The sequence below is a fragment of the Dipodomys ordii genome, unplaced genomic scaffold, assembly GCF_000151885.1.
Source record: "Dipodomys ordii isolate 6190 unplaced genomic scaffold, Dord_2.0 Scaffold20, whole genome shotgun sequence".
Classification (NCBI taxonomy): domain Eukaryota; kingdom Metazoa; phylum Chordata; class Mammalia; order Rodentia; family Heteromyidae; genus Dipodomys; species Dipodomys ordii.
The window spans coordinates 17,685,008-17,712,522 of NW_012267236.1; the positions used below are offsets into that span (position 1 = coordinate 17,685,008).

Here is a 27,515-nt window from a genome sequence, read left to right on the forward strand (position 1 = left end):
TTGAGTTTTTGCCAAGTTGATCTATCTAGTGAGGAAAGTGGTGTGTTTAAGTCCCCAACAATTAATGTCTTTGGATCTATGTGGGATTTGAGGGAAAGTAGTGTTTCTTAGAGAAATTTAGGTGCTCCGTTGTTTGGTGAATAGGTATTTAGAATTGTAATATCCTCCTGAGGGAGAGATCCCTTAATTAGTATTTAGTGACCTTCTTTATCTCTTCTCAGTAATTTTAATTTGAAGTCTATTTTATCTGGTATTAGGATTGCAACTCCCGCCTGTTTATAGGGGCCATTTGCTTGGTAGATTTTGTTCCAGCCTTTCACATTGAAAATGCCTTTGTTTTCATGGGCAAGATGTGACTCCTGAAGGCAGCAGGTAGAAGGATCTTGCTTTTTAATCCAACTAGACTATGTTGCTTAATTGGAGAGTTATATCCGTTAATGTTGAGGGATAGCACTGAGAGGTATTTGAGAGTTCCTGCCATTTTATCCACCTTCTTGGGGGCTGCGGCAACTGGGTTCTTCCTATGGATTCTCAGTTTAGGTGCGGTTTCTTGGCCTTTATTGTGGTCTTGTTGGTTTTCTATGTGTAGGACATCTTTAAGAAACTTTTGTAGGGCTGGTTTGATGGAGATATATTGTTTCAATTTTTCTTTGCTATGGAAGGTTTTCATTTGACCTTTGTTATGAAGGAGAGTTTAGCTGGGTACAGAATTCTTGGTTTATAGTTGTTTGTCTTTAGGGCATGGCATACATCATTCCAGACTCTTCTTGCTTTGATTGTTTCTGCTGAGATATCTGAGGTGATTCTAATGGGTTTCCCTTTAGAGGTGATTGATCTTTTCTTCTTGACAGCTTTAAAGATCTTTTCCTTGGTCTGAATTGATCCTGTGTGGCTTATAATGTGACAGTGGGATGTCCTATTCTGGTCTGGTCTATTTGGAGTTCTAAAAGCTTCTTGTATCTGAATAGGCCTATCTTTTTGCATGTTTGGAAAGTTCTCTGCTACGATCCGGTTAACCAAATGTCTTAGACCATTAACTTCTGTTTCTAGGTGCTCCTCTATACCCATTATCCTCAGATTAGGCCTTCTGATGGTGTCTTCCAAGTGTTGAATAGATCTATCATGTTTCTTGGATTTGTCTTGGATAGTTGTATGTTCTTTCTCTATAATATCTAGGCTGTCTTCAATCCCCGAAATTCGATCTTCTGCATGGTCTTGACCTAATATGAAGACTTTCTACTTTGTTTTTTATTTCTTTTCCTTCTAGTTGGTCTGCTTTGATGGCTTCAGGTTCTTTGTTGAAGCTCTGTTTTAGGTCTTGTATGAATTTCTTTACTTCCTTAATTTCGTGTTCAGTGTTTGTTTTCTAATCACTTAGTTGTTTGGCTATGGTTTCCTTGGACTCCCATTCCTTCTGTTGGGTTCCATTCAGCATTCCCTTTGTGGTCTCCCTGACTTCCTTCAGCTCTTTGTTAATGGATTCCATGAATGCCTTTAGTGATCTTTGTGTATTCTCTTCCTGCTTTCTCAATTCCTGTAATACTCTTTGTTTAGCTTCCTCATGTTCATGCAATTCCTATAGTTCTCTTTGAGTGTTCTCAGCCTGCTCATGTGATTCCCAACTTTCTCTTTGACTGTTCTCAGCCTGCTCACGCCATTCCTTTATGTCTCTTTGAGTGTTCTCAAGCTGCTCACGCAATTCCTGTAGCAATCTTTGAGTAGCTTCCTCACGCTCATAATATTCCTTTATTAACCTTTGTTTTGCCTCCTCTCTCTCCCTATCACGCTCATACAGAGTCCTTTGCAGGTTTTCAGTCTTTTCATTTACCATGTTTACCAGTAGTGTTTGTAGAGCTTTTTGGGAACTCTCCTCTGTATTATCCATTATCTGTTCTGTCCCCTGATTATTATGAGTGGGAGTTATGATACCCAACTTGCCATTTTTCTTGTGTTTTTCCGGGTTGCTCTGCCCATTTTGTATGAAAATAACACCAGTTTTGTGCTAGCACACTATTTTAAGGCAAGCATCAACCAAAGGCTGTAGTTGCATAGTCAAAAGTCTGCAGATACAATCTAGTTCAACAGATTCAACATCAAACAACTATATATTAATGGGTTACGAACCACAAAGAAGAATTTGCTAAATTAGAAATTATTAGGTTTAGGGAGAGATGTGGGTAAAAATAGGAATAGAGGGATGTGGAAAGGCAGAGCGAGAGTTGACTAAGTCCTAATCTGAAAGCGGGAAATAGGTTGGATGAAATGATAGTAGAGAGAGAGAAAAAAAGAAGAAAGAGAAAGAAAAAAGACAAGAAAAAAAGAAAAACAAAAATTAAAAATTAAAAGGTGCAACACTTAAAAATTATTCAAATTTGAAAATGCAATATTCAGAGAAGAATATGGATAGAATAAGAGAAGGGGAGGGATAGAAAGGAGACGTGAAAAACTTAAAAATAAAAATGCTTTAAATATTATATAGGTGTAAAGAGGTAGTACTGCTATTAAGGAATTTAAGTCTAAATGGTTTTAAATTGAGTAATTTCTGGATTAAGTGTGTACACAATGGGGTCTAATAATCGACTACGGGTATATCTGAGGATGAGCAGAACAGAAATTAATCACACAAAGAAGAATGGGAGAGAAGAAAAAGTGAAAAGAATGAGTAGGAAAGAAAAAAGAAGGATCAAAAGGTCAGTAGAGGTAGGCAACAAAAAAGTTTTTTTAATAAAGAAAAAAAAAGGAAAAAAAGAAAAAAAGTACACACACACATACCCCTAATATAAAATTATAAGAGGAAGAAAAAAAAGTTAATAGAAAACAATTTTTTTACATTAAAAATTAAAAAAAGTTTTAGATAATTTTTTTATAAAAGGTACAAAAAAAGAGTTCTTTAATTATTTTGGGGAGAGTGGGAAGAATTTGTATTTCCCTTGTGTCCATAACCAGTCTGTTGTTGGAGTCTCTGGTCTACTTGTGGTGTTTGATTTTCCTGTGGGGCTTGGTTGGTTTCTTAAGGCAGTTTGTTTGAGCAGGCAGAAAAATGCTCTGCTTTACCCAGGATTTTGTGATCCTCCTCCCAGGCTAGTTCAATGGGAGGGGGATCTGCTTTGAGTAGCACAATAGAGGGAGATGGTTGTTTCCTCTAGTTTGGAGATGCTGTGATGAGGCTAGGTTCTGGGTAGAGTTGAGGCCTTTCAGCAAACAGCAGGTTTTCCCTGAGGAGCTAGTTTCTGAGAAACTGTGAGAGCCCAGCCTGGAGCTTTTCTCAGGGTTTATGTTTACTGAATTTCAATTGATTGTCAAGGCTGCTGTAGGGAGGGGCAACCTCTGGCTCTGTTTACCCAGTGAAGAAAGCCACTCCTGGGGCTGGTGGCCAGGGCTGGGTGACTTTTCCCTGGATGGAGCTGAGCCTGGCAGGTCGGGTTAGGTTCCTGTGACTTGCTAAATGACTCTAGTTTTCTTCTAAGGCCTGAGTTGGAGCTAGCAGCTCAGCTGGGCCTTTGTCAGTATCAAAGATGGAGATCTCTTTTAGTGGGAGGGGGAGAGATGGCCTTCCTTCCTTTGCTCCCTGAGAAGGAGTGAGGATGTCAGGCTTCTACTCACGCCAGTCTTGGTTCCTGGGTCGTCTCTGGTCTGCGAACTGCAGGATGAAGATGTTTGCTCCTTGTTGGTTCTTGCTGGTGTTTAGTAGAACCTGCTTGTCTGCCGCGTCTGGCTCCTTCGTTCCGGACTCTCTGTGTTGCAGGTATGGTGGCTACGGCTGCCGCCGCACTGGCAAGTGTTCAGATCTGTCTCCTTGCCTGGATTTTCCCTCTCTGGCCTGACTCTCTGTCCTGTGATGGCACACTTGGTATGATTCTCTGGCTTAGGACTGTTCACTGGAACTCTGAAACTGCTTTCCATGTGAGAGCTTGTTTAGCCTCCAGCTTCTCCTCCACCATCTTTCCGGAACTCCGTCCTTCGAACTTCTTAAGTGGGGTGTGTGTGTGCGTGTGTGTGTGTGTGTGTGTGTGTGTGTGTGTGTGTGTGTGTGTGTGTGTGTGTGGTGTGTAGGGGTATGGTTTATTTTTTTCATGAAACTGTACCTTTCATGTATAGTCACCTTTAGTCAGATATCAATGGTTTATTTCATGGAATATTTTTTCTATTGCGTTTTTAGATAGGTACTTTGAAAAGTAGCCTTACCTGAAAAACTATATTAAGCAAAGCAAGCCAGGCCCAAAGAAATAGAAGTTTCATGGCTTCCCTCATTTGTAATAACTAAAATATGTATATGATATTCTTAGCAGGAGATCACAATAGGCCAATCGCCAGGTACATAGGACCACATATAATGAAGCATATCAAAATGAACTCCAAGAATTGGAAACAAGAGATTCTTATTATATCCTGTGTGCAGTTGTTTCTATTTTTCTTTTTGTTTTAGTTTTCTGTACTCTTTGTCTTGTATATAAGCATATCTGATCCATGAAAGGAAAAGAGAGTCACAGAATCAGCAGGACAAGTATGAACTAATGCAACAGTGATACACTAGAACTGTGTTGAAAATGAACTTTACAACTTGGGAGAGGATGGGGGAGTGGGAGTGGTGAGCGGGAGAAAATGAGAGAAAGGGGTAAGAGTGTTTACAAATAAATGCACTCATTATTTTACTTAAGTAACTGTAACCCTCCTGATTATCACCTTCACAATAAATGAAAAAAAGAAAAAAGTAACATTACCTATAAGAAGGATTATATTTTTAATAGTCTGTGTTTATGATGAAATTTGCTGTAAGTTTGTATTAGGTTTAGGGCAGTACTTTGGATTATTTAAGGATTATTTTGGAAGAGAAGGGGTGATTGATCCTAACCTGAGTTCTGTTTACTGTTTATAATCTTTTAGTTTGTCTGTATGCACCATCAGCTCAGTTTATAGGAGGCCAGCAAGCTTCTCTGAATTTAACCTTATATTTCTAGAGAACGAAACTCCTTAAATAGATTAAATAGAAGATTCATTATAGTAATTGATTAATAAGAACTGTTTCTATGCAGCGAGCTTAGCACATGAAACTATTCTGCTCCTGTGAATGCAGTTGATAATGGTATCTTTTGTTGTAAGATTTGGAAGATTATATTAGTGCTTCGTAAGTTAACCTTTAAGCCTTGTAGCATGGTAGACATTAATGAGATTTCATGTTAAATTTTATGCTGGGAATTGTTGATATGGTTTTGGGCTTAATCTGTTTCTGTTATTATACACTCTAAATTAATTAGCAGTATGCCACTATGACTATAAAAAGTGTCAGTAGTAATTATTTAGGAGTAAATTTTGCCTAACCTCTTTTTTTTCCCTTCCTCATTATAAGAAGTTGAAAGAAAGCTATTTTCTCATTAACAAGTCTGGCTATACTCTGATCCTGATAGACCACCCCCAAATTAAATTCTTACTCTGTGATCCAAATGTGCCTTTGATTTTATTTTCTTTTTTCTTCTCCTGAGGAGAGAAATCCTTTCCTTACAGAAAATCTTTTTATCACATATATTTCTGAGTATATAAATTTTATTTATATTCTGAATAATTTTTACATTTCATATGCTTTAAATTTCCTATCTGGAGCTAATGCATCTGTGTGAACAGAGTGAAACTCAGGCTCATTTTTCAAATAGAATAAGGTTCTGTGTCATGCATTTTGATACCTTTCCATTTGTCTGATTTACCTGTGAATGAAGTCATTTTGAATAAGTGCCATATTTCCTACCATGTTTATATATTTAGTTCTATACTTAGGTTAGTTGATGACATTCAAATCATTCGATACGCCCTCTCAATTAAGGAGATTTTCAAGATGAACAGGAATTGAAAATGTGACATGAAATCTTATTTGAATAACATTTACCTACTCTCGACACAACATTAAGCTTTCAATAGCGTAGTTTCAAACATTTAAACAGTGTAGTAAAACCAGACTGCTTACATTTACTTTAACTCCACACTCCTGAGATTCTAACATACTTTAAGGATATATAATAATGAATAGATAGTACTTTAGGTGTTCTTAGATAGCTCACTTTGCAGTTGGAAAGACAAACACACAAGAAAATCACATTATGGAAAATGTATGAAAAGTATCTATGTAATAAATTAACTGATAAAAGAATGTTGGATAACATCTTAATACATACCTAATAAAGAATGTGTATCCAGAATACTACATGTAATGTAGTATCCAGTTCCTACATGTAATGACTAAGATGGACAAACAGCAGAAGAATAGGTAAATAGAACATGTGTTTCTCAATAGAGGGTATGCAAATGGCCAAAAAATACAGGAAAGGCATTAAACTTCATTAGTCATTGCTGAAATGCTAATTAAAACCAGAAAAAAATAACATTATGTGTGGAACACTAGATGCAAGGGACCCTAATGAATGTCTTCTTTAGTTTTGTAACATCTGGCATCAGAAAGAAAATTTATGAGAGTCCAGAATACATCTGAATGAGCCTATCTGCAGGATGGGAAACAATGTAAAGCCTGCCAGTTTTTATTTATACCTGCATTGCAAACAATTACTTTTTACATGTTTGATGCATGCACAATTTAACATGATTTGTCCTGTCTTAATAAATCACTTATTTTTTTCAGTTTTATTTTCATAATGAATATTGCATTGATCAATATTGAATTAATGGTTTATGCATTCCTTAATGTCCATAGAAACCATTAGAAACTCTGGCATTTTAAAACAATTTAGAATATATGAGTAACCTTAACCTTCAGGTGAATAGAAAAATTATGAACATTGATTAGTTTAGCTTAAGTATGGCTTTTTTTTTAGAAGTAAGAATATAATTGATTTCAGTGTGCTAATGGGATATATTATTTAGTATTACAATGAACTTTACAGCTTTTAAGCAATGTAATTGGTAATTTTATAGTACTCAAGACAGAAATCTGGCAGGCCAGGCTGATCTCTTTTTAGAATCTTACAAGGACCAAATCAGGACACCAACAATGCTGTGTTCTTTCCTGCAGGCTCTGTAGAACTTGTTTCTGTGTTTACTCATGTTTTTGGCAGAATTTAATTCCCTGTGGTTGTGGACTGAGGTTAGCTGTCACCTGAGGGTAGTTTTTAGTTACAAGAGTTGGTTTATGGTTCCTATCTTCCATCTTTAAGGCCAGCAACTATTTGTTGAGTCTACTCATGCCTTCTTCTGTGGCTTCTCTGTTCCACTCTCTGACTCTAGCAGAGAAGTTTTCTGCTTTAAAGGCTCATGTGATCAGCCTATAGTCAACTAAGATGTTTCAGCATAATCTTCACAACAGATCTGTATCCTTCATCCTATCTGCAAAGTCCTGTTGCCTTGTAATAAACCTGTTCATAGGATCTGGGGATTAGAAAGAGGATATGTCTGGGAACCCACAGTTCTGCCTACTCTAAATGGCAACTATGAAGTGGATCTGAAGAAATCTTAGGACTTTTTAATATGATTATATCCTGGTAATTATTGAGCACATACTTCTTTTGTTTTTTGTTTTTACATGTGTAGAATCTTAATGTTATATTGAATGAAATAGCCAAACTAAGCTGTCAACTAAGCTCTAATAGTAACAAAAAATCAAGAAGATTATTTGGAATGGAAAGATTAAGCCTTAATTTTTCTTTCATTTATGTGTAATACTTTAAAAAATACTTAGAACTAGGGAGACCTTGTAAGTAAGAAGTTGTTTTAGTAGAATACTTCATCTGTAGATGTGGTCTTTACCATTTTTCTTAAAAGACTATTAGTGTATGGTTATTGTCCTCATGGAATCTTTCAAGAAGCGAGTTAGGATTTTTGCTTATTCCTTCAAGATTGGCAGGAGATTTCCCATAATATATCTTTTAAGTACTATTAATCATCCACTTATTTGGATGAAAAATCATGTCTTCTAATAGTGTTGAAATGTGGATTATTGGAATATTCTACTTTTGTCAGGCTCACAGAGGCATTGTTTAAATGAATAATATTTCTTAATTAGCATAAATAATAATGTTAAAATTTGTGTGTTAAGAAACAAGCATGAATTATTAGATTATATAATACAAAGAACACATCACTTTCCTCATAAATATTTCTGTTATTACTATTACAATATTCTACGATTCTTTTTCTATCTTACATTTTCTTTTTTAAGTGGCTTAAGGAGAAACAGTATGCTACTGGTGCTTAGTTTCACATTAATTTTGTTACTAGTCAAGATTAATTTTTAAGTTTCTCTATCTTCAGGGCAGTCACACTATCCCTGTCTGCTCTGTTCTTATTAATGCATCCTTTTGCTCTGTTCATTTTTTCTTTTTCAATACAGGATGAAGTGAGTGCTCTGGGCAATAATTCAGCTGATCTATTACACTGGACCACTGCCACTACCATGAAAGTCCTTTCCAACACTACGACCACCACCAAGGCCGTGCTGCAGGCTGTCAGTGACGGGCAGTGGTGGAAGACGTCTTTGGCTTACCTCCGGCCCCTCCAGGTAAGCAAGGCGTCCTTCTTCACAGAATCAGCTCATTACCACCACTTTTCATCTCTTTTCACCATTGAATCTTTGATTAATAAAACAGCATCTAGACTGGGCATCGGTGGCTCACGTCTGCAATCCTTGCCACTCAGGAGGCTGATATGTGAAGATTTCAGTTCAAAGCCAGATCAGAAGCAAAGTCCATGAGACCTTTTTTTCAAGTTAACTATCAAGAGGGAAAAAAAAAAGCCAGAAGTAATGCTGTGGCTTAAGTGGTAGAGGTCTAGCCTTGAGCAATAAAAGTTCAGGGACAGTGCCCAGGCCCTGAATTCAAGCCCCAGGACTGGCACATGCACAAAAATGGCCCAAAGTCATCTAGGCCTCTCATCTATCTCATACATAAAATATACTCCCATGAAGGATTTACCAGAGATACTGATACTCTTTGGGTAAGGTTTGTTTATATATGATAATGAAAATTTAATGAGATGAAAAAGAAAAGGATTGTATCAAAGTTTGCTTTTGCTTTATTCCCAGAGATAAGTACTTGGGGAAAAGTGTTAGTAGTTCAGCTGGGGACAGCTGAGCACTTTTGTTTTGGTTCTGGAAGGAGAGATCAAAGCCAGCAGTGGAGCAAATGAGTTCGTTGCCTTCTTCAGAGCTACTAAAACTTTTTGAGGAGGGTAACAACATGTCAAAGTAAGGTTTTAAGAAGGTTGCACTGATGGTAAAGTGCACTCATAATTTGTGTAACACTGATTGCTTCATTGATGTCAGTCTGACCAGGAATATCTGCAGGCAGTGTGTGGTGGGTTGAAGCGCTGCTCGTAGAAAACAGCTATTATTCTCAACTTCTCTGCTGAGTACGGTGTCACTCTGACACCCCTGCTTTTGGTCACTGAAAGCCTATCAATCAGTCTCTCCTGAAATCAGCCTTTTCTCCCTCTCTCTTGTTGCTTCTTTTTTCTCTCTCCTTCCTCCCTTGTTGGTCTATTTTTTTTAATCTATTGTTCTGTTTAGGGGCAAGAATTTGGTGGTGCTTATCGAAAGGGAATTGTAGCCAATGAAGATCTAGAAAAACAAGGCTGTCATCCCTTTTATGAATCAGTCATCTCAAATCCCTTTGTCACTGAGGTAAGGACAATATGCCTAAGCAGATGTATCAGACTGTCATGTTATTGTAGCTGGGTGCTGTGGCTCATGCCGACTAGCTACTTAGGAGGCTGAGATCTGAGGATCGAGATTCAAAGGCAACCTAGGCATGAAAATCTATGAGATTAATTTCCAGCTAATCAAAAGGCTGAACATGGAGCTGTGACTCAAATTGTAGAGCACTGTCTCTAGCCTTGAGCAAAAAAAAAAAAAAGGCTCAAGGATAGTACTAGAACCTGAGTTCAAGCCCTACCTAGGATGGCCACAAAATAAAATAAAACTCGGGCTGGGAAGGTGGCTCAGTGGTAGAGTTCTTGCCTTGCATACACAAAGCCCTGGGTTTGTTTTCCTCAGTATCACATAAACAGACAAAGCTGGAATTGGTGCTATGGCTCAAGTGGTAGAGTGCTAGCTTGTAGCAAAAGAAGCTCAGGGATAGTGCCCAGGCCTTGAGTTCAAGGCCCAGAGCTGGCAAAAAAACAAAACAAAACAGAACTCAGATTGTCCTGAAAATATACTTCTTTGGCTTGGTTTTTTACTCATGTCCATTGGTATATATATATATTGATCGATCGTGGGGCCTGAACTCTGGCCCAGGTGCTGTCCCTCAGCTCTTCAGCTCAAGGCTAGCACTCCACCACTTGAGTTACAGTGTCACTTCGGGCTTTTTTCTTTTCTGCTTATGTGGTGCTGAGGAATCGAACCCAGGGCCTCATGCATGCAAGGCAAGCGCTCTACCACTGAGCCACCTACCCAGCCCTATTTATTGATTTTGTGTATATCACAACATATGAGATAATAATCTATTGGAAATGTTAGATAAAATAATAATAATATATAATGAGAAATTACTATTCAAGTCACTGGGAACCATAAAATCCTACAATTGTATTTCTAAGAACATGTTCTTAGAAGAAAAGTCAGTCAATTAAAGGTGAAACTGCTGCTTTGTCTAGTCAAATGTGACCTATGACACCTACCAGCATGACTCTGTGGAAAGCTTCGCAGAAGTATTACTGAGAACTGGAAAACTGGCAGAGGCTAAAACTGAAGAAGTGTTTCCGACAACAGAAGGTAAGAAAAGACAGTTTCTCAAAAGAGTGGAATTCCTATTACAACAATAATTCTGGATGAGTTAATAAGGGTTAGAGATATAAGGAAATCCTCAGTAGTTTTTAATTGGCTAACTTGACATCATCATCCACTCAAATCATCTATTCATAATTCACTCTACTTTTTGAGAAGCTACTCTTTTTTGTACCCTTTATTGCTGATTTAAAAAGATAGCTAATTGTCTTTAACTTGCTCATTATGTAAAGTGAATATCATTCTGAATGTTATATCATGCTCAATAAATAGAATGTTATATCATGCTCAATAAATAAATATTTTATATTTTTTTGCTTTACCAAATCTAGACCTGTAGTTGATCTTTTGTTGTAGAATTTTTGAAAAAAAAAAGTATGTTAACAAAGATAATTTGCCACTTGCAGTTTTTCCCCCCCTTTTCTCTCTTTAGTCTCTTTTGTTCTCTTCAGCGTTCTGGGGTAGGTTTCTTGTCTGTTTTTGTATTTGTTTGTGATGATACTCGGGTTTATAGGTGGGCATTCGGCCGCTCGACCCAGCCTTAGTCGTTTCCCCACCCTTTATAGTTTTCAGATAAGGTTTCACCTTTAAGCGTAAATCCTCCAATGTATGCTTCCTGTTGCACTAACTTTTTTATTGGTTGAGACAGAGTCTTGCTTACTCTTATTTATTTATTGTGTAACAGCCTGGAGCTTGAATTTAGGGTGCTGTCCCTGAGCTTTCTTGCTCAAAACTAGTAGTCTTCTACTTAAGGCATAGCTCCACTTTCAGCTTTGTAGTGGTTAATTGGAGAAAAGAGTTTCACCAACTTTCCTGCTTAGGCTGGCATTGAGTCACAATCCTCAGATCTCAGCCCCCTGAGTAGCTTGGATTATGGCTATGAGCCACTAGCACCTGACCAAGTCCTGCTTTTTGCCTGAGTTAGCCATGAACTTCAACCTGACCTCCCAATGTCTGTTTCCTCAGTAGCTCAGAGTACAAGCATGAGTCCTTTATGCCTGGCTTTTCTATTTTTCTTTTATCAATTACTTCTTTTTTTATGCTACCTTTCTTAATAAATACTTATGAGTCAGAGACCGCTGGACATCTAGTTTTCTGGTCTATATTCCAGACAAATCAGTGATTGAGGAGATGAAGAAAACAAAAGTTTTCCTACAAGTATTATCTACAACTTCAAGCTCTATATAATACTGAATACCTCCTAACTGCCAATTAGCCAGGATAAGGCTGTTCAGACCTAACAGCACATTACTGTGTGAAGCAAAATTCAGGAAAATGTATATGGGAATAGAATTGCTATTTTCCCTCAAACTAGGTGCTGTAACTTGTTTCTAAATGATTATTTTGTTTAATCAATTTTGTGTGTGTGTGTGTGTGTGTGTGTGTGTGTGTGTGTGCGTGTGTATGAGAAGAGAATAGATATGACTTTCCCATCCTCTGTGTATCTCTAGAATACTGGAGCTCTTACAAAGTATTCCATTTTTAATTCATTTCTGAGATACATGTTATTCTACCTCTTATTATTTTTTGACCAGAGTATATTTCACAGTTAGGGTATATTTATTTTCTCTCTGCAAAAAGCTATTAAGTCATGATATATCTTATAGTTGATACCGGCATATATGAAGGGTATACTACACTATTCTTCTTTTGCTTAATTCTTCTTGTTTTGTTTTTGTCGGTTGTGGGACTTGAACTCTGGGCCTGAGCACTGTCCCTCAGCTTTTCAGCTCAAGGCTAGAGCTCTACCACTTGAGCTACAGTACCACTTCCAGTTTTTTGGTGGTTTTTTGGAGATAAGAGTCTCATGGACGGGCTGGGAAGGTGGCTCAGTGGTAGAGCGCTTGCCTTGCATGCGTGAGGCCCTGGGTTCGATTCCTCAGCACCACATAAGAAAAAAGCCGGAAGTGGCACTGTGGCTCAAGTGGTACAGTGCTAGCCTTGAGCTGAAGAGCTGAGGGACAGCGCCCAGGCCCAGAGTTCAGGCCCCATGACTGGACCCCCCCGCCAAAAAAAAAAAGAGTCTCATGGACTTCCTTGCCTGGGCTGGCTTTGAACCATGATCTTCAGATCTCAGCCTCCTGAGTCGCTAGGATTATAGGTGTGCCACTGGCGCCTTGCTTTGCTTAATTATTCTTTATTCTCTCTATTTTCATTGTCTTAAAGAACTTGCACTTATATCAAACATGACATATTTAGGATATGAAACATAGGATATGAAACCTTAAAAATATACATTTGATGTGTCAGTACCAATTTATAATTTAGATGGCTAAGTATATGTTTGTGAATCTGAGTATGTGTCATTACAAAGAAGAAAACTAGTAGAAGCATGTGGTTAAAGGTAAATAGTCGATGATTTCTTGGAACAGACTACAGAATTTCAGACTTATTCTTCAGGTTATTAAGTCTTCTATGCTTTCCAGAGCTGAGTTTGGAGACATATTTCAAGTACTTAATTATATAAGGCCCATGAGAATGACATATTTGGAGATTATTAGCCCTTCACTTTTCCTAGGCCCCTTGGCGTACTCAACCATTTTTGTTGTGGTTGGTATCCAAATAGTAAGTACATCATCAAAGTGAACTTGAAATATGAAGCAATCAGCCAGATTGTTTTGAGAGGTATATGACTTGAAATACATATACTTGATGAGGTATCAGGGCTTCCTTGGCTCACCTCACATCCATTAGGTATTGAAGGAGGAGTGGTCCTTGAGCCACCTGTGTGCTAGTTATTGTCCTAGGAATTTAGAAGTGGAAGAAAAGCAGGCATGGCACACACCTGTCATCTCAGCTACTCAAGAGGTGGAAACAGGAAGATCAAGTTTCTAAGACCCCCCAGCTTAGAAACAAAATACAAAAGCAGAAGGGCTATGTGCATAGCTCAAGTGATAGAGTTCTTGTCAAAGATGCTTCAATCCCGGGGCTTTAATCCCTCTTATTGCAACAGCAGCAACAACAACAATAACAACAAAATAAGAGGATAAAGAAGATGCACTGAGAAGAGGAGGAGGTGGAGGAGGAGGAGATAGGAACTGAGCATGTGCCCTTCCTTAATCTGAGTTCAAGCATACATATTAGTTTTTGTAGTGTCTGTGAAAGAGTATAAATGGATTTTTCTTTTCTTCCCCAGTGCTTTTCCAAATTATCTTTTTTGAAGCCCAGATTTAAATGATCCTTCAGGGACACAAATCTAAGCCTATTGAAGAATATTTTCAAATGTTACTAAATGGGAAAGTATTTCAGAGTTAAGAAAAGGTATATTATATATCCTTTAATATGCTGTGTACCTTGAATACAGGGGAGATTTTAATCATAATCGTGCTTTTTGTTTACATTTGAGTTTCTTTATGAAACATTTTCTTTTGAATTGTGGAATGAATGATTGACAGAGATTATTATCTTTGGATAATGTTAATATATTTGGAAAAGATATCTTTGACTATTTTGTAATAACTTCCAGAAACTCAGTAGAATTGAAGAGTGTCACACATTAACTGACTGAAATTAAAAATCATGTCACAAATGTGATTCCTGACTAGGTTGGAAGTAGGCTATATGTCAAATTAAACTTCCAAAAGTGATCTGCCTTTTAGACTCTTTTTTTTTTTTTTGTCGGGCATGGGGCCTGAACTTTGGGCCTGGGCACTGTCCCACAGCTCTTCAGCTCAAAGTTAGCGTTCTATCACTTTGAGCCACAGCACCACTTCCAGCTTTTTCTGCTTATGTGGTGCTGAGGAATTGAACCCAGGGCCTCCTGCATGCAAGGCAAGCACTCTACCACTGACCCACCTTCCCAGCCCTCTTTTTTAAAAAAAAAAAATAAAGTTGATGACAAGGTTTTTATGGGGACTACCTAAAGAAAATTGATCATTATTTATTTAGCTAAATGAATGATTTAATGGCCAATGATCTCCAAATTAATAATGCTGGCAACTTTTCTCTGTGAATTTAGTTCTGGAATATAATGTGCTTTCCAGAGGTGCCAGTTTTACACAGAATTAGTGCTTGAAGGCTTAGGCATAGATTTCATCCGATTTTGGCTCTCTGACTAGTTTAAAAATGTATTATATTCAAGTGTTAGAAGTAGCATTGCAAATTAATCTCAACCTGCTCAAAGTAGGGCAGGACTTTTTTTTAAATATAAAGTATATATTTAAAATGGGGAAATCTTGTGGATTCTAGTGAAACCTGTGTGTAGTGAGTCTTACTTTTCATCCTTTTTGTGATTTTGTCAAATGTTACTTCAAATGTTACTTCAAACTGAGTGGCTTGCTATGTATAGGAGGTGATTTCTTTTTTTCTTTTCTTTTTTTTTTTAATCGGTCATGGGGCTTGAACTCTGGACTTGAGCACTGTTCCTGGGCTCTTCAGCTCAAGGTGAGAGCTCTACCCCTTGAGCCAGAACGCCTTTTCTGGTTTTCCGGTGATTTATTGGAGATAAGAGTCTCTTGGATTTTCCTGCCCGGGCTGGCTTTGAACCACGATCCTCAGATCTCAGTCTCCTGAGTAGCTAGGATGACAGGCGTGAGCCACCAGCGTGACGCCTGGCTATAGGAGGTGATTTCTACTTTGTAAGAATCACTGAGCCTCAGGGACACATGCTAGGAAAGTTTTTGTTATTTTTTGAACCCAGAGCCTTGTATTTGCTCAGCTTGTTTACTCGGTTGGTACTCTGCCACTTGAGCCACCAACCCAGCAAAGAGTTTAAATGCCCAGGGATAGGGATGATAGCTCTTCCTCAGCCCCTCAGTCAGTTTCTTTTAAAAATGTATCTGTTTTTTCCCTTCCCCTCCCCAAATTAGAAAAGTGTATATACAAGATGCAGGGCACCAGAATCAAATACAGTGAAAACAGGGGTTATACCTTGGGGGAGGAACTTACCAAAAAATCAAAAAAAATCACATAGTACATTATAAGTACATTAAAAACAATAGCAAGAAAGAAAAAAAAACACTTGTGTCCCTGTCTTGGGGTTCATTTTGCTTTACATCATCTTATATGGTCATATGTGTATAGCTTTTGACCTATTTAACAATGAGATGTACAAGACACTCTGTTGAAAATGAACTTTACAACTTGGGGAGGAGGGAAGGGTAAGGAGTAGTTGGGGAGGTGGGAAGGAAGGGATGGTAAGGGAAAAACAAAGGAGGAGGAGGCAACAATGCTTGATAGGAAATGTACTCTTACCTTACTCATGTAGCTGTAATCCCTCTACGGTATTTTTTTTGGATGGGTATATAGATAAATTTTTATTCTTATTATCTTTAAGTAGTTGTACAAAGAAGTTCCCATTCTACAAAACAGTATATGAGTACAAAGTGTCTGACAACATTGCCACCATCACAATAAAAAATGTATTTTAAAAAAAAGTTCATCTGTTAGTTGGGAGGGGCCCTGGGCTGGGCACTCTGGTTGAAGAGATATTAATGAGCTGTAATCTTGTATGGAAGAGAAAAAGCAGTCAGGAGTGCTTTGGCAGCAATTGTGTCAAAGACCAGCAGGAAGGTTTAATCCCCACCCTTACAGCTGGTGTCCTGTCAGAGGTGGTTGTAGGACACCCGCATGTCTTCTAGTCCTGGAGCAGTGTAGTGTGGCCTGAAGCTCAGATGGCAGAGGCTGAAGACCAGGCATGTATAATTTGTCCTGAAAGGTGCTTCCTTTGGGGATTAATGATTGACAGTGTAATATTTGACATGGTTCTCAGAGTGGAAATCTTCTTTTCTTCTCTCAGCATCTTATTAAGAACATCTTAAATTCATAAAAAAATTTAAAACTTTAAAAACATTTACATTGGGGCTGGGAAGGTGGCTCAGTGATAGAATGTTTGCCTTGCATGCATGAGGCCCTGGGTTCGATTCCTCAGCACCACATAAGCAGGAAAAACCGGAAGTGGTGCTATGGCTCAAGTGGTAGAGTGCTAGCCTTGAGCTGAAGAGCTGAGGGACAGCACCCAGGCCCAGAGTTCAGGCCTCATGACCGACAAAACAAACAAACAAAAATTTGCATTGGTATTGATCTTCCTTAGACCTTCTAACTAGAGCCCACCATTTTTTACCATACTTACTATATATACATATATATATATATTCCATTTCTTTTGCCCTCTATACATTTACCCATTCCAACTTACTTGTTGGTTTATTTCAGTTAGTTGCTAACTCCAGGATAGTTTATCTGTGACACTATACACTGTGATTGTCTTCAACCAGTTACTATTCATTGAATTTTTATTGTTATTATAAAGGTGGTATACAGAGGGGTTACAGTTATGTAAGTCAGGTAAAGAGTACATTTCTTTTTGGACAACGTTACTCTTTCCCTTGTTCTCCCCAGTTTTTCCCTCTCTTTATTGATTTTGTATGAAATAAAGTTTATAAACAGTGAAATAGAGAAATTATACAGCTGAGTTAAAAAAATACACCACCAATGTGACCCTTCACTTAATACATAGAAAGTTACTATCACCCTGGCCTACTGTCAGTCCTTGCCTCCTACCTCCTCAAAAGTTCCCTAGGCTCTGATTTTTCCCTGCTGCTAGAATCATTCTGTAGTTCTCAATTTATGCATTGGAGTCATGCAGCATGTGTTCATTTTTGTGAAATTCAACATGAAAGTTTTGAGGTTCATCATGCTGTGACCTTCAGTTGTATTTGTTTATTTTTGTTTTACATTGTATGAAAATGAAATAGTTTATTTTCCTTTAAAGGAACATTTAAGGCTATTTCGGTTATGAATACTTCTATGAAAAGGCTTATGGTCTCCCTGGTAGAAGTGTTATTGTGGATATAACGTTTAATCTCTATTAGGTTTTATTTCTATTAGGTGTTTCTAGTGTAAAATTTTGGGGTTAAAGTATGTGCATTGAATTACACAAAAAGCTGTTGGGCATGTCCTTCTGTTTGGCTGCTAGGGTTTCCCAGGGTCTTGAGTTTTCTGTTTGGTGTAGTTTGGGACTTCACCCTCAGACAGACATGTGCACAGGAAATGAACCCGTGCCACTTCTTCTTCCAGATGGCAACTGCTTCCAGTTCCGGTCTGCTTTTGATACCTCCTTTTACCTGCCCAGTGTTTTTATACTGTATCTCAAGTTTGTGGTTTTCATCTGCAGGAAGGCTGTTTTAGGGAGAGAACCCAGTCACAGAGAATTTAAATAGAATGACTTGTTCTGGAGTTGATCAGGGGCAGCGGGTGTTACCAAGGCAGGAATGGAAAGTCCAGGCACCCTTTTCTTAGGGTTAATTGGCAGAAGACAGCTCATGAATGAAGGCTTCTCTTGTGCAGAGACTTTTGGACAGCTCCACTTTTCCTGGCAGTTGAAATGGATTTCAAAGCCTATCCATGTTCCAGCAGATGAACTTTGTGGGCAGATGTGCTGTAGCACTGATAGAGGGGCTTTGTAGAGGACGTGGCTTGAAATAGGCATTTAAAGAACACAGGGGTTACACCGTGGGGGAGGGACATATACAGCAACAAAGAAATCATCTTATAAATGTGTTAGAAACAATCGCATGAAAGAAAAAAACATTTGAATACAAATCTTAGGGTTCATTTCCTTTTCTGCTTGACTCAGACATATACTAGTTATTGCAAATAATGTTGTTTAAATAGGGATACAGGTGGACCCATTGCAACAATGAGATGTACAAGTTGTTATGTTGAAAACGAACTTTACAACTTTGGTAAGGGGGGGGTTAGGTGGGGGGAGGATGGGATGGGAAGGGGAAAGAAAGGAGGAGGCTACAATGCTTGATAAGAAATGTACTCATTATCTTGCCCATGTAATTGTAACCCCTCTGTACACTATTTTCACAATAAAAAAAAAAGAACACAGGGTCATGTGAAAATTAGAGTTACAAGTATTGTTTGACTTAGTAATTCTCCCAGTAATGTACCCTGTGTATGTATCCATTCATCATAAAAAGAAAAGTGGTTTGAGATGATCATTAAGATCTTTAGCAGAAGATTGCCAAGAGCATGTAAATACTGATAAGGAATGATACCTGTCTTATCTGGATCTCATGTTTCTTTGTTTTCAGAGTTAACTATATTTTTGAGATTGATCCATTTACATAAACTTCCAAGCTTGTGTAAAACATTGAAGACTCAAAATCCTTTCAGGTTTTTTGGACCTAATTCCCAGAAAGCCTCTGTACCATATCCATTCTGGCTCATAAAACAAGTAGTTTATAAGGATTATAGTAATTTTATTATTATTGTTGTGTGTGGAGATTCTTGAGCATAGGTAGAGTTGAGATGTCAGATAGACTGATTTTTCTGGAATGTAGTATAAGGATAATATCAATTAAAACCACAAATTAAGGTTGACCAGTGTTTATGTAGACTTTTAGATGCCAAATAATTTTTTTTAAGATTTTCTTTTCCCCCAGTCATTAGGGATTTATCTCAGGTTCTTGAGCATGCTAGGCTGGCACTCCATCACTTAAGTCACGCCCTTAACCTTTGCTTGCTTTAGTTAGGGTCTGATATTTCTTTAGCAGTTTTTCTACAGATTACAGACATATGCTAGCATGTTCAGCTTATTTTATTGAGGTGTCAGGTCTCCATAATGTTTGCTTATGCTGACATTGACCTGTGATCCCCCTTCCCCCTTACCTCCCCCACCCCTGCACCATGAGCTGCCATACCAGCTCTTAAAATTATTTTGATACAGGCTGGCTTTGAACCCATGGTTCTGCTTCTTCTGCCTCTGTTTTCTAAGTACTGGAGCTATAGAAATGTGACTCCACACCTGGCCCCAATAGAATTTTAAAATTTAGGGAATAGCAAACTAGTAAAAAAATTTTAAGCTGATGATTGACTGATTGACATAATTACACTGTGCTTGATTATCTTGATTAAATGTGTTGTGGCACTGTTGTTTTAAGCAGAGTCTAAAAGGAAAAAGACTGAAGACACCATAAAAAGAGGAGTTGGGAGGCTCTTCAAAGAGTCCAATTTTTAAGCAATGAAACCCTAACTCAAGTCACTGGGAGCTCAATCAGAGCAATGTATCAAAGTCCTCTGGAGGTTTTGGAGGTGGCTCAGTAATATTGGATCATGTCCTGCATGTTGGGAGCAGGAAGGAAGGTGAAGCTGGAGGCGACAGACTGTGGTGTTTCAGCATAGCTGAATGAGAAAATCATGTCCTACTTAAGAAATATAGAAGACACTGGGTCAAGAGTGACAAATTTGGGGCAAAATTTGACTAGCTACCTCTAATGGATAATTGGTAGTGTGGTCTTGTGAGATAAAGGGTAAGTGGAGGGGTAAATAATGGGCAAATAGGTGAAGATGCCTGCTGAGATTAAGAGTATGGTTAAGTTCTCCAGGACAGAAGTTGTGCAGTGGTACTAAGAGATGATGGGGAAATGATAATTATTCCCACTCCGAGTAGGGGGGGAAGGAGAGGATGATGATGATTTGGGGGTAACTGCAGGTGAGCTCTTGCCCATGAAGCTCAAGGAGGGACTGTCTAGCAGTGCCTGCTACTTCAGTGAGCTTTGAGATAAAAGGACAAGTGAAGAGGGAGAGAGAGACCACTGGGTTTGGTGGCTTTGGGGAGCAATAACCAGTTGAGGCACATGATTGGGGGGGACTTAGGGACTGAGAGTCAGGAGAGCGGCTACGGTGTAATGAAGTGTAATGAAGCACTTCCCTAAGAAACTTTGCAATGAAAATGAAGGGGGATTTTGAACTTGTTGGAATGACTCGTTGCTAAGACTGGCATGCTCTGTGCATCCACCGATGGCTATAGAAAAGGACTTAAAGAGAAGGACTTTATATACACAATGAAATTCTATGCCTCCATCAGAAGGAATGACATTGTCCCATTTGTTAGGAAATGGAAAGACTTGGAAAAAATTATATTAAGTGAAATAAGCCAAGCCCAAAGAAACATAGGTCCCATGATTTCCCTTATTTGCAATATCTAGTATATGTCTGAGTCAAGCAGAAAAGGTCAGATAAGGTGATGTTAGGGAAATGAACCCTAAGATATGTATTTTTCTTTCATGCATTTGTTTCTAACACATTTATAAGATTATTTCTTTGTTGCTTTGTATGTTCCTCCCCCACAGTATAACCTCTGCTTTCACTGTATTTGATGTCGGTATAATTTGTGGAGGGGAAGGGGAAAATCAAGTCGTTTAAATAAGGATACAGGTGGACCCGTTGCAACAATGAGAAGTACAAGTTGTCATGTCAAAAACGAACTTTACAACTTTGGTGAGAGGGGGGGAAGATTGGGTGGGGAGGTGGGGGGAGGCTGGGAAGGGATGGGAAGGGGAAACAAAGGAGGAGGCTACAATGCTTGATAAGAAATGTACTCATTATCTTGCCCATGTAATTATAACCCCTCTGTACAGTATTTTCACAATAAAAATTAAATAAAATTTTTTTTAAAAAAGAGAAGGACTTTAAATTCCATTTTATAAGTGGAGGAAAAGAGCTCACTTCTTCCATTGACAGGATGTGAGGAGTAATTGATTCACTTGGTTATTGCATGCCCCATAATACATACAGGAGTGCAAGCACCCCAATTATCCAGGTGTGACCGTTAAGTCTTCAGCTCTTCTGAGTGAAATTAGTCCTCATGCTTACATGAAGTCATTAATTCATTAGTAATTGTGACTTACATAAAATGGAAATAACTGCCTCAGTTACCACTGTGGTAACTATTAATGGAATAACCCATTACTAATCACTTGATTTCAGGGGAAATTATAATGTCTCCTAACTGAAGGAAACCATCTGTGTTCAGCCTGTCATTTATAGAGGATGAAGGGAACACTGGGTATTTTTTGTATGCCAGAGCGTTACTGTGCACTTGAAATCCTGTACCTCATTTAATCCTAGTTATATAGTAGGCAAAGGATACTCAGATCCCAAATCTAAAATATTTTGAAAACCAGAATGCCTTTTTATAGCTTGTCTGTCATCAGAACCTGAACTGAGCTGACATGACACAATTTCCAATTTTTGCTTATCTTTCTCACTGTGAACTTTCAAAGTTGTATAACATAGACTAAAAAGCTACTAGAGAAGTAGCGATCAAGAGGATTGCAGTTGAAAAAAGCCTGAGCAAAAAGTTAAGGAAGCCTCATCTCAACAAATGAGCTAGGTGTAGTGAGACACTTCTGTACAGAATCCAAGTTACACTGGAAGCATATGTAGTAGCATCATGGTCTCAGCAGTCCTAGGCAAAGCAAATTGCTGACATGTAAAATGGTTAAAGCTTGACTCACTTCACTTAACATAATTTTTTTGCCAAATGATGCAATATATCATTCTTTCTTTGCAAATGATGCAGTATCATTCTAATGAATGCATAAAATTCCATTGTGTATATATCCCACCTTTTCTTGGTTCATTCATCCATTTAGGGGCATCTGGGATGATTTCATACCTTGTTTATAGTGAAGTGTGCTGCAGTGAACATTGGTACACAGGTGGCCTTAGAACATCCTAGTTTGTAATCTTTTTTGAGTAAATGCCTGAGAGTGGAATTGCTGGGTCACAGGGTAGTTCAATGTTTTTTGAGGAATTTCCCTACTGCTTTTACGTGTGTTTTGACATTCCTGCGAATATTGTATTAGGGTTTTTTTTTCCCGCTCATATCAACGCCAGCATCTGTTGTTGTTTGGGTTTTTGATAATGGCCTTTCTGACTGGGGTAAGGTGGAATCTCAGGGTTGTTTTGATTTGCATTTCCTTTATGGCCAGAGATGAGCATTTCTTCATATGTCTGTTGTCCATCTTCATTTCTGAAAAATCTCTGTTTAGCTCTTTTGCACATTTAATTGGGTGGTTGATTCTTTGAGGGTTTAGTTTCTTAAGGTGTCTTAATATTCTAGATACTAGGTTTTAGTCTGATGTATAGCTGGAAAAGATCTCCCATTTTGTAGGCTGTCTTTTTTGCTTGGTAACAGTGTCTTTGCCATGCAAACCCTTTTTGTTTTGATGCAAAACTATTTATCCATTCTTTTTTTGGGGGGGGGGTTCCGCTCGTGGGGCCTGAACTCTGGGCCTGGGCGCTGTCCCTCAGCTCTTCAGCTGAAGGCTAGCACGCTACCACTTGAGCCACAGCGCCACAGGGCCTCTGGCATGCAAGGCAAGTGCTCTACCACTGAGTCACCTTCCCAGCCCCTATTTATCCATTCTTTCTTTGATTTGCTATGCTTCTGGATCTTTCCCCATGAAAGATCCTGCCTGTGCTGGGGAATCTTAGTGTTTCTTTGCTCCTCCCTGTAATAGCTTCATAATTTCAGGTTTTACATTGAGGTATTTTATCCATTTTGAATTGAAACTGGTGCAAGGTGATAGGTAGGGATTCAGTTTCAGTTTTCTACATGTAGATATCCAGTTTTACCAGCACCATTTGTTGAAGAGTCTGTCTTTCTTCCGTCCTATGTGTTTGGTTCCCTTATCAAATACTAGACGTAGGTCTGTGGGTACAAGACAAAGGATATGTGGAAGCTACAATTAATCTATAAATACATAAATATATACTTTGGGATAGAATCCAATTGTACACAAGGGTATTAACTGAACTATGCTAGATTCAGGAGAACTCAAATGATGTAATTCCTTAGAAAGTGTAACACATAGTCCAACAAAATAAACGCCAAGAATCAGCTGCTTGAAAGTGGAGGGGTAAGATCAATGGGAGGAGGGTAGATGAACGAAGATAGGAAGCAGGGGTAAGCAGTTTTCAAATTCCTTGCATATTCTACAAAATTAAGAAAATTGAGGGCAGAGGTGGGATTGGGAAAGCTGAAGGGGAAGGATGAAAGGGGGTGATACTGCTCAGGATCTGTTGTATTCATATACCACTTGTTTAATGGCAACTCCGTTCTACAACTACTACGTCAAGATATAAATACAATTAAAAAATAAACCAAAAAGTGTAAAGATTTGACTCAACTGGCAGCGCTCTTGCCTATCATACATGAGGGTCGAAGTTCATACCCCAGTATCAGAAAAAAAAAGAAAGGAAGAAAGGAAGAAAAAGAAAAGGGTTTTGCAGCAGAAATGTTCCTGTCTGATCCCTGGGTGCTCCCAGTCCTGCTGATGAGGGTAGGTGGTACTGCACTACCACCTACAGGCCAGATCTTGTGGACACTGAAGTGAACCAGCGAGAGACCTGAACTTTGATCCCATGGCCTTCTAGTTTTGAATGTGATTTCCTTCCTGTTGTAGCAGTTTTTTTATTCATAATTTTGTTTTGAGTTTTTCTAAAATGTATATGAAAGTTGGCTTTCTTCAGGTGTGAAGAGGCAGGCAGGCAGGCATGGAAATGATTGTCATGAAGATGTTGATCTAGATTTCTACAACAGTAGGCACAGAAGGAAAGCAGGTGGATGGTCAGAGGCAGAACCAGCCAGGGTGTTCCTGGCATAAGTTCTATGTTTTTAATTGACAAGGGAGCTGGAAGCAGGCGGGCATGCTTGGGCAAGTGGAACATTGGTAGTATGAATACTTTTTCCCGTTCTGTGCTACAGAGGGTAGATTCTGTCAGGAGCCTGGCCTCATGTTGCATAAGACAGTAGATAATTGCCTTTTGGAGTGTGCAAGGCAAGATAGATACCTTGATTCAGAGCTTGGCCCTGGGTTGGTTGGTTTGCAAAGCTCAGCTCACAGTATTAACCAGACTAGAAGGGCAGCTTCTCCAGGAATAGCAATACCTCCCAATGGCAAATCATCATCATTCAAAGCCAACTAATCAACCCACCCCCCTGGTTCACATGTTGTATATCTGAAGTCATGTGGGTGCTGTTTGCCTGAGAGCAAATATTTTCTGAGGTGATGATTTTCATGGTTTGGTGACAGTAGTGACCCTGAGACATAACTCCAAGCATTAGTTTTTGTTATTACTTTGAGCTCATAGAAATGAGCTACATTTTTTTATTTTATAATTGTAGTCAATTATAATAAACCTATGGAAATTAGGTAGTCTATTCAAAGATATCTACTAGAGATTTGTATTTATTCCAAATCTTCCATTATTGCTCATCTTTTGTTGCTACATTGTTGTTGTTGGGATGCTTTTGTTTTGGGATTTCTTTTGGATCTGTGATATTCTTGAGAATTCTTTGGTAGTAACATGTTTTCATCCCTTGAGGATCCTTTAGGTTTGGGAAATAGTGAAGTGCACATTGAATAAAGGAAAATGTTGAATTGATGTTAGGATTTCAAAAAAAAAAAAGAGAAGTGATAAGATTGTCAGTAATGTGCCTTAATTTCCAGTATGGTTCTGAGATTGGCTCTGGCTGCAACCCTAAGAAGTAAGGTTCCACAATAGCTAGAGAAAAGCCACACACCTGAAATAAGGGCTCCTGGGGATTCCTTTGAAGAGAATGCCAATTTTGATGCATGGGTTCAGATATGCTTGTTTGCAAATTTTCATGATAAAGAAGGGAAATATTGAAAGAAAATTGGAAAGGATGTAGAAAAAAAAGATGAGGCTACACTTGAAGGTTAAAAATGCTATAGGAAAGGAAATGAGCAACTAAGAATTGTTAATATACGAAACAATTGGATTTTTTTTCTGCCTTCAAAATAAATAGTATAGGCCTGTTAGGCACATTTTGAATGGCAGACTTCAGTGAGTATGGCAGCCCTTGGGGTTTCTGTGTGTGTGTGTGTGTGTGTGTGTGTGTACAAACACACACACGTGTATGCTAGTATAATATATAATTTTTAGACTGACGTAAATTTCAAGTAGTCCTAATTTTCAGCAGGCTTAGTTTTCATGGTTATCTCTTGCTTTATATTCTGGCATCTAAAATATCTTAATCCCTTTTTCCTTCAGTTTTTAATAATCTTGAGGGTACATTTCACCAATTTCATACTTCTTATTTGCTCCCTAATTGTTTGTACCGAATTAGATTTGAAAATTATTTGTTCAAAGACTTTGTCTTATCCTGATCTGTGTAGTCCTCAAGGACCAGGGCTTAATTATTTTAGGGCACATTAGAAAGTTTTCATTGATGTTGAATGAGGATTTGGAAATGGGCTTTGAAATTAATAACTTTTGATTAAAAAATGATTTTAAAATGGTATGACTCCTTCAGAGGCCTGAGGCTGACTAATATGGATATGAGTATTTAGAGAATCAGTATTCTGAGGAGGCACCATGGAAAAAGCTCAATATTCCTTCCCGTGAAGCAAGTTCGAAGTTCTAGGGTAGCTTCTGACACTTTACTCCCTTCTTGGTTGCTCTCCACTCTCCTATCATTCCCCACTGCCAGACTTTCTGTTAAACTAGATTATTTTTCCCAGTAATTCAAATCTCCAGGGTGCAGGAGAGGGATGGTCTAATTCCTAAACCACCTATCATTTACTATGAATAATTCTTGTACTTTTCTCCTTTATTAGTACAGATCGTGAGTATATTTTAGAAAAATGACTGTTTACATTATGATTATATGTGACTTTCTAGTTCTTGTCACTAAATCTTTGAAACATGCTATAGATAAAGAGGCTTCATTGGTAATGCTCTATCTTATTAAAGCCAAGACGTGAGCAGATTGTTATGGAGACTTGGTTAATTATTGGGATAATTTACAAATGAGCAAGGAAAAGACTGATTTCCTTTTTTGTGGAATGTGATGAAGAGAGGTGTTTTGGAAGGAACAAACATCTTAATGTAAGGTAAATAAAATAGGTAGGTTTAATTAGATAGCCTAGGGAAGTAACACCACGTGGTAGTATTCAGGCAGGGAAAGAAGTTTATTTACCAAACTGCTGCCCCAACTGTGCATGGTGGTGAGCACCTGGCCTAAGAGATGACTCACCCCCTGGCAAGAACTTATCTAGGCCTGGGACTTTAGAGGTGTGGCTAGGTGAGGGAAAGGTGTGGCCACACCTGATCTAGATGTGATCTCAGAGCCTAGGACCCTCCTTGGCTCTGAAGGGAGATGTGACCTTGGAGGAGGGGCAGGGGGTGACTGCTTCCAGGTGTGCCAGGAGGTGGGGAGGCCAGGGCCCCCATGGTCAGGGCAGACCTTACACTTACTACTATAGTAATCAAAAACTTTAGCCTCCATTTGTACCCACAAAGCAATTTTATTGTTCTGATCTTTAGTACTCATTTGATCCTTCTCCAAATTAGCTGTTGTTGTTACCTATGATTTTATAGATTGGCCTTAGTCTTTAAAACCCAAAAGACCTAATTCTAACAGACAACCACCACTGACTCCTCTACTCTTAAACTTGGCAAAAACTGCCCCAATGGTATTTCCTTGTGTGTAAATAACACATACTATCCTCCTTCCTAGTAAAGGCAAGAGTATCATTTTAAATAGTTTTAAAATGTCATCTATATTTACATGGTGTTGAATAAATTTTCACGAAAGTGTTAAAGAGACTTCTTAGCTAATTATCTGTTGAAATCACATAGGACTAAAGACATGACAGTTACTAGGAATGTCCTAGAGATCCTTAAGCAAAATAATGTTGTTGGCTTTTTTCTTTCTTCTACAATTAGTTCTATTGCAACTGGCAAGTGATGCTTTGCCTAATGATATGATGTTGGCTCTTGCTTATCTCCTCGCCTTACCACAGGTAAGTTTATCCTTATCAAAGAAGATCTTTTTTTTTTAAGATTATTTATTTATTTATTTTTGGTCCAGTCGTGGGCCTGAACTCTGGGCCTGGACACTGTCCCTCAGCTTTTCAGCTCAAGGCTAGAGCTCGACCATTTGAGCCACAGCGCCACTTCCAGCTTTTTTCTTTTTGCTTATGTGGTGCTGAGGAATCGAACCCAGGGCCTCATGCATGCAAGGCAAGTG

General features: G+C 38.5%; 1 protein-coding gene across 1 annotated transcript in view; it reads left to right on the plus strand.

Annotated features, from left to right (window-relative positions):
* Nbas (neuroblastoma amplified sequence) overlaps nucleotides 1-27,515 on the plus strand; it is a 284,959-nt gene that overhangs the window by 161,811 nt on the left and 95,633 nt on the right. The window contains exons 36-39 of the mRNA XM_013013552.1: nucleotides 8,330-8,497; nucleotides 9,503-9,616; nucleotides 10,591-10,708; nucleotides 27,212-27,288. Of these exons, the coding sequence (XP_012869006.1) occupies nucleotides 8,330-8,497; nucleotides 9,503-9,616; nucleotides 10,591-10,708; nucleotides 27,212-27,288 (477 nt within the window). The remainder of the gene's footprint in view (nucleotides 1-8,329; nucleotides 8,498-9,502; nucleotides 9,617-10,590; nucleotides 10,709-27,211; nucleotides 27,289-27,515) is intronic.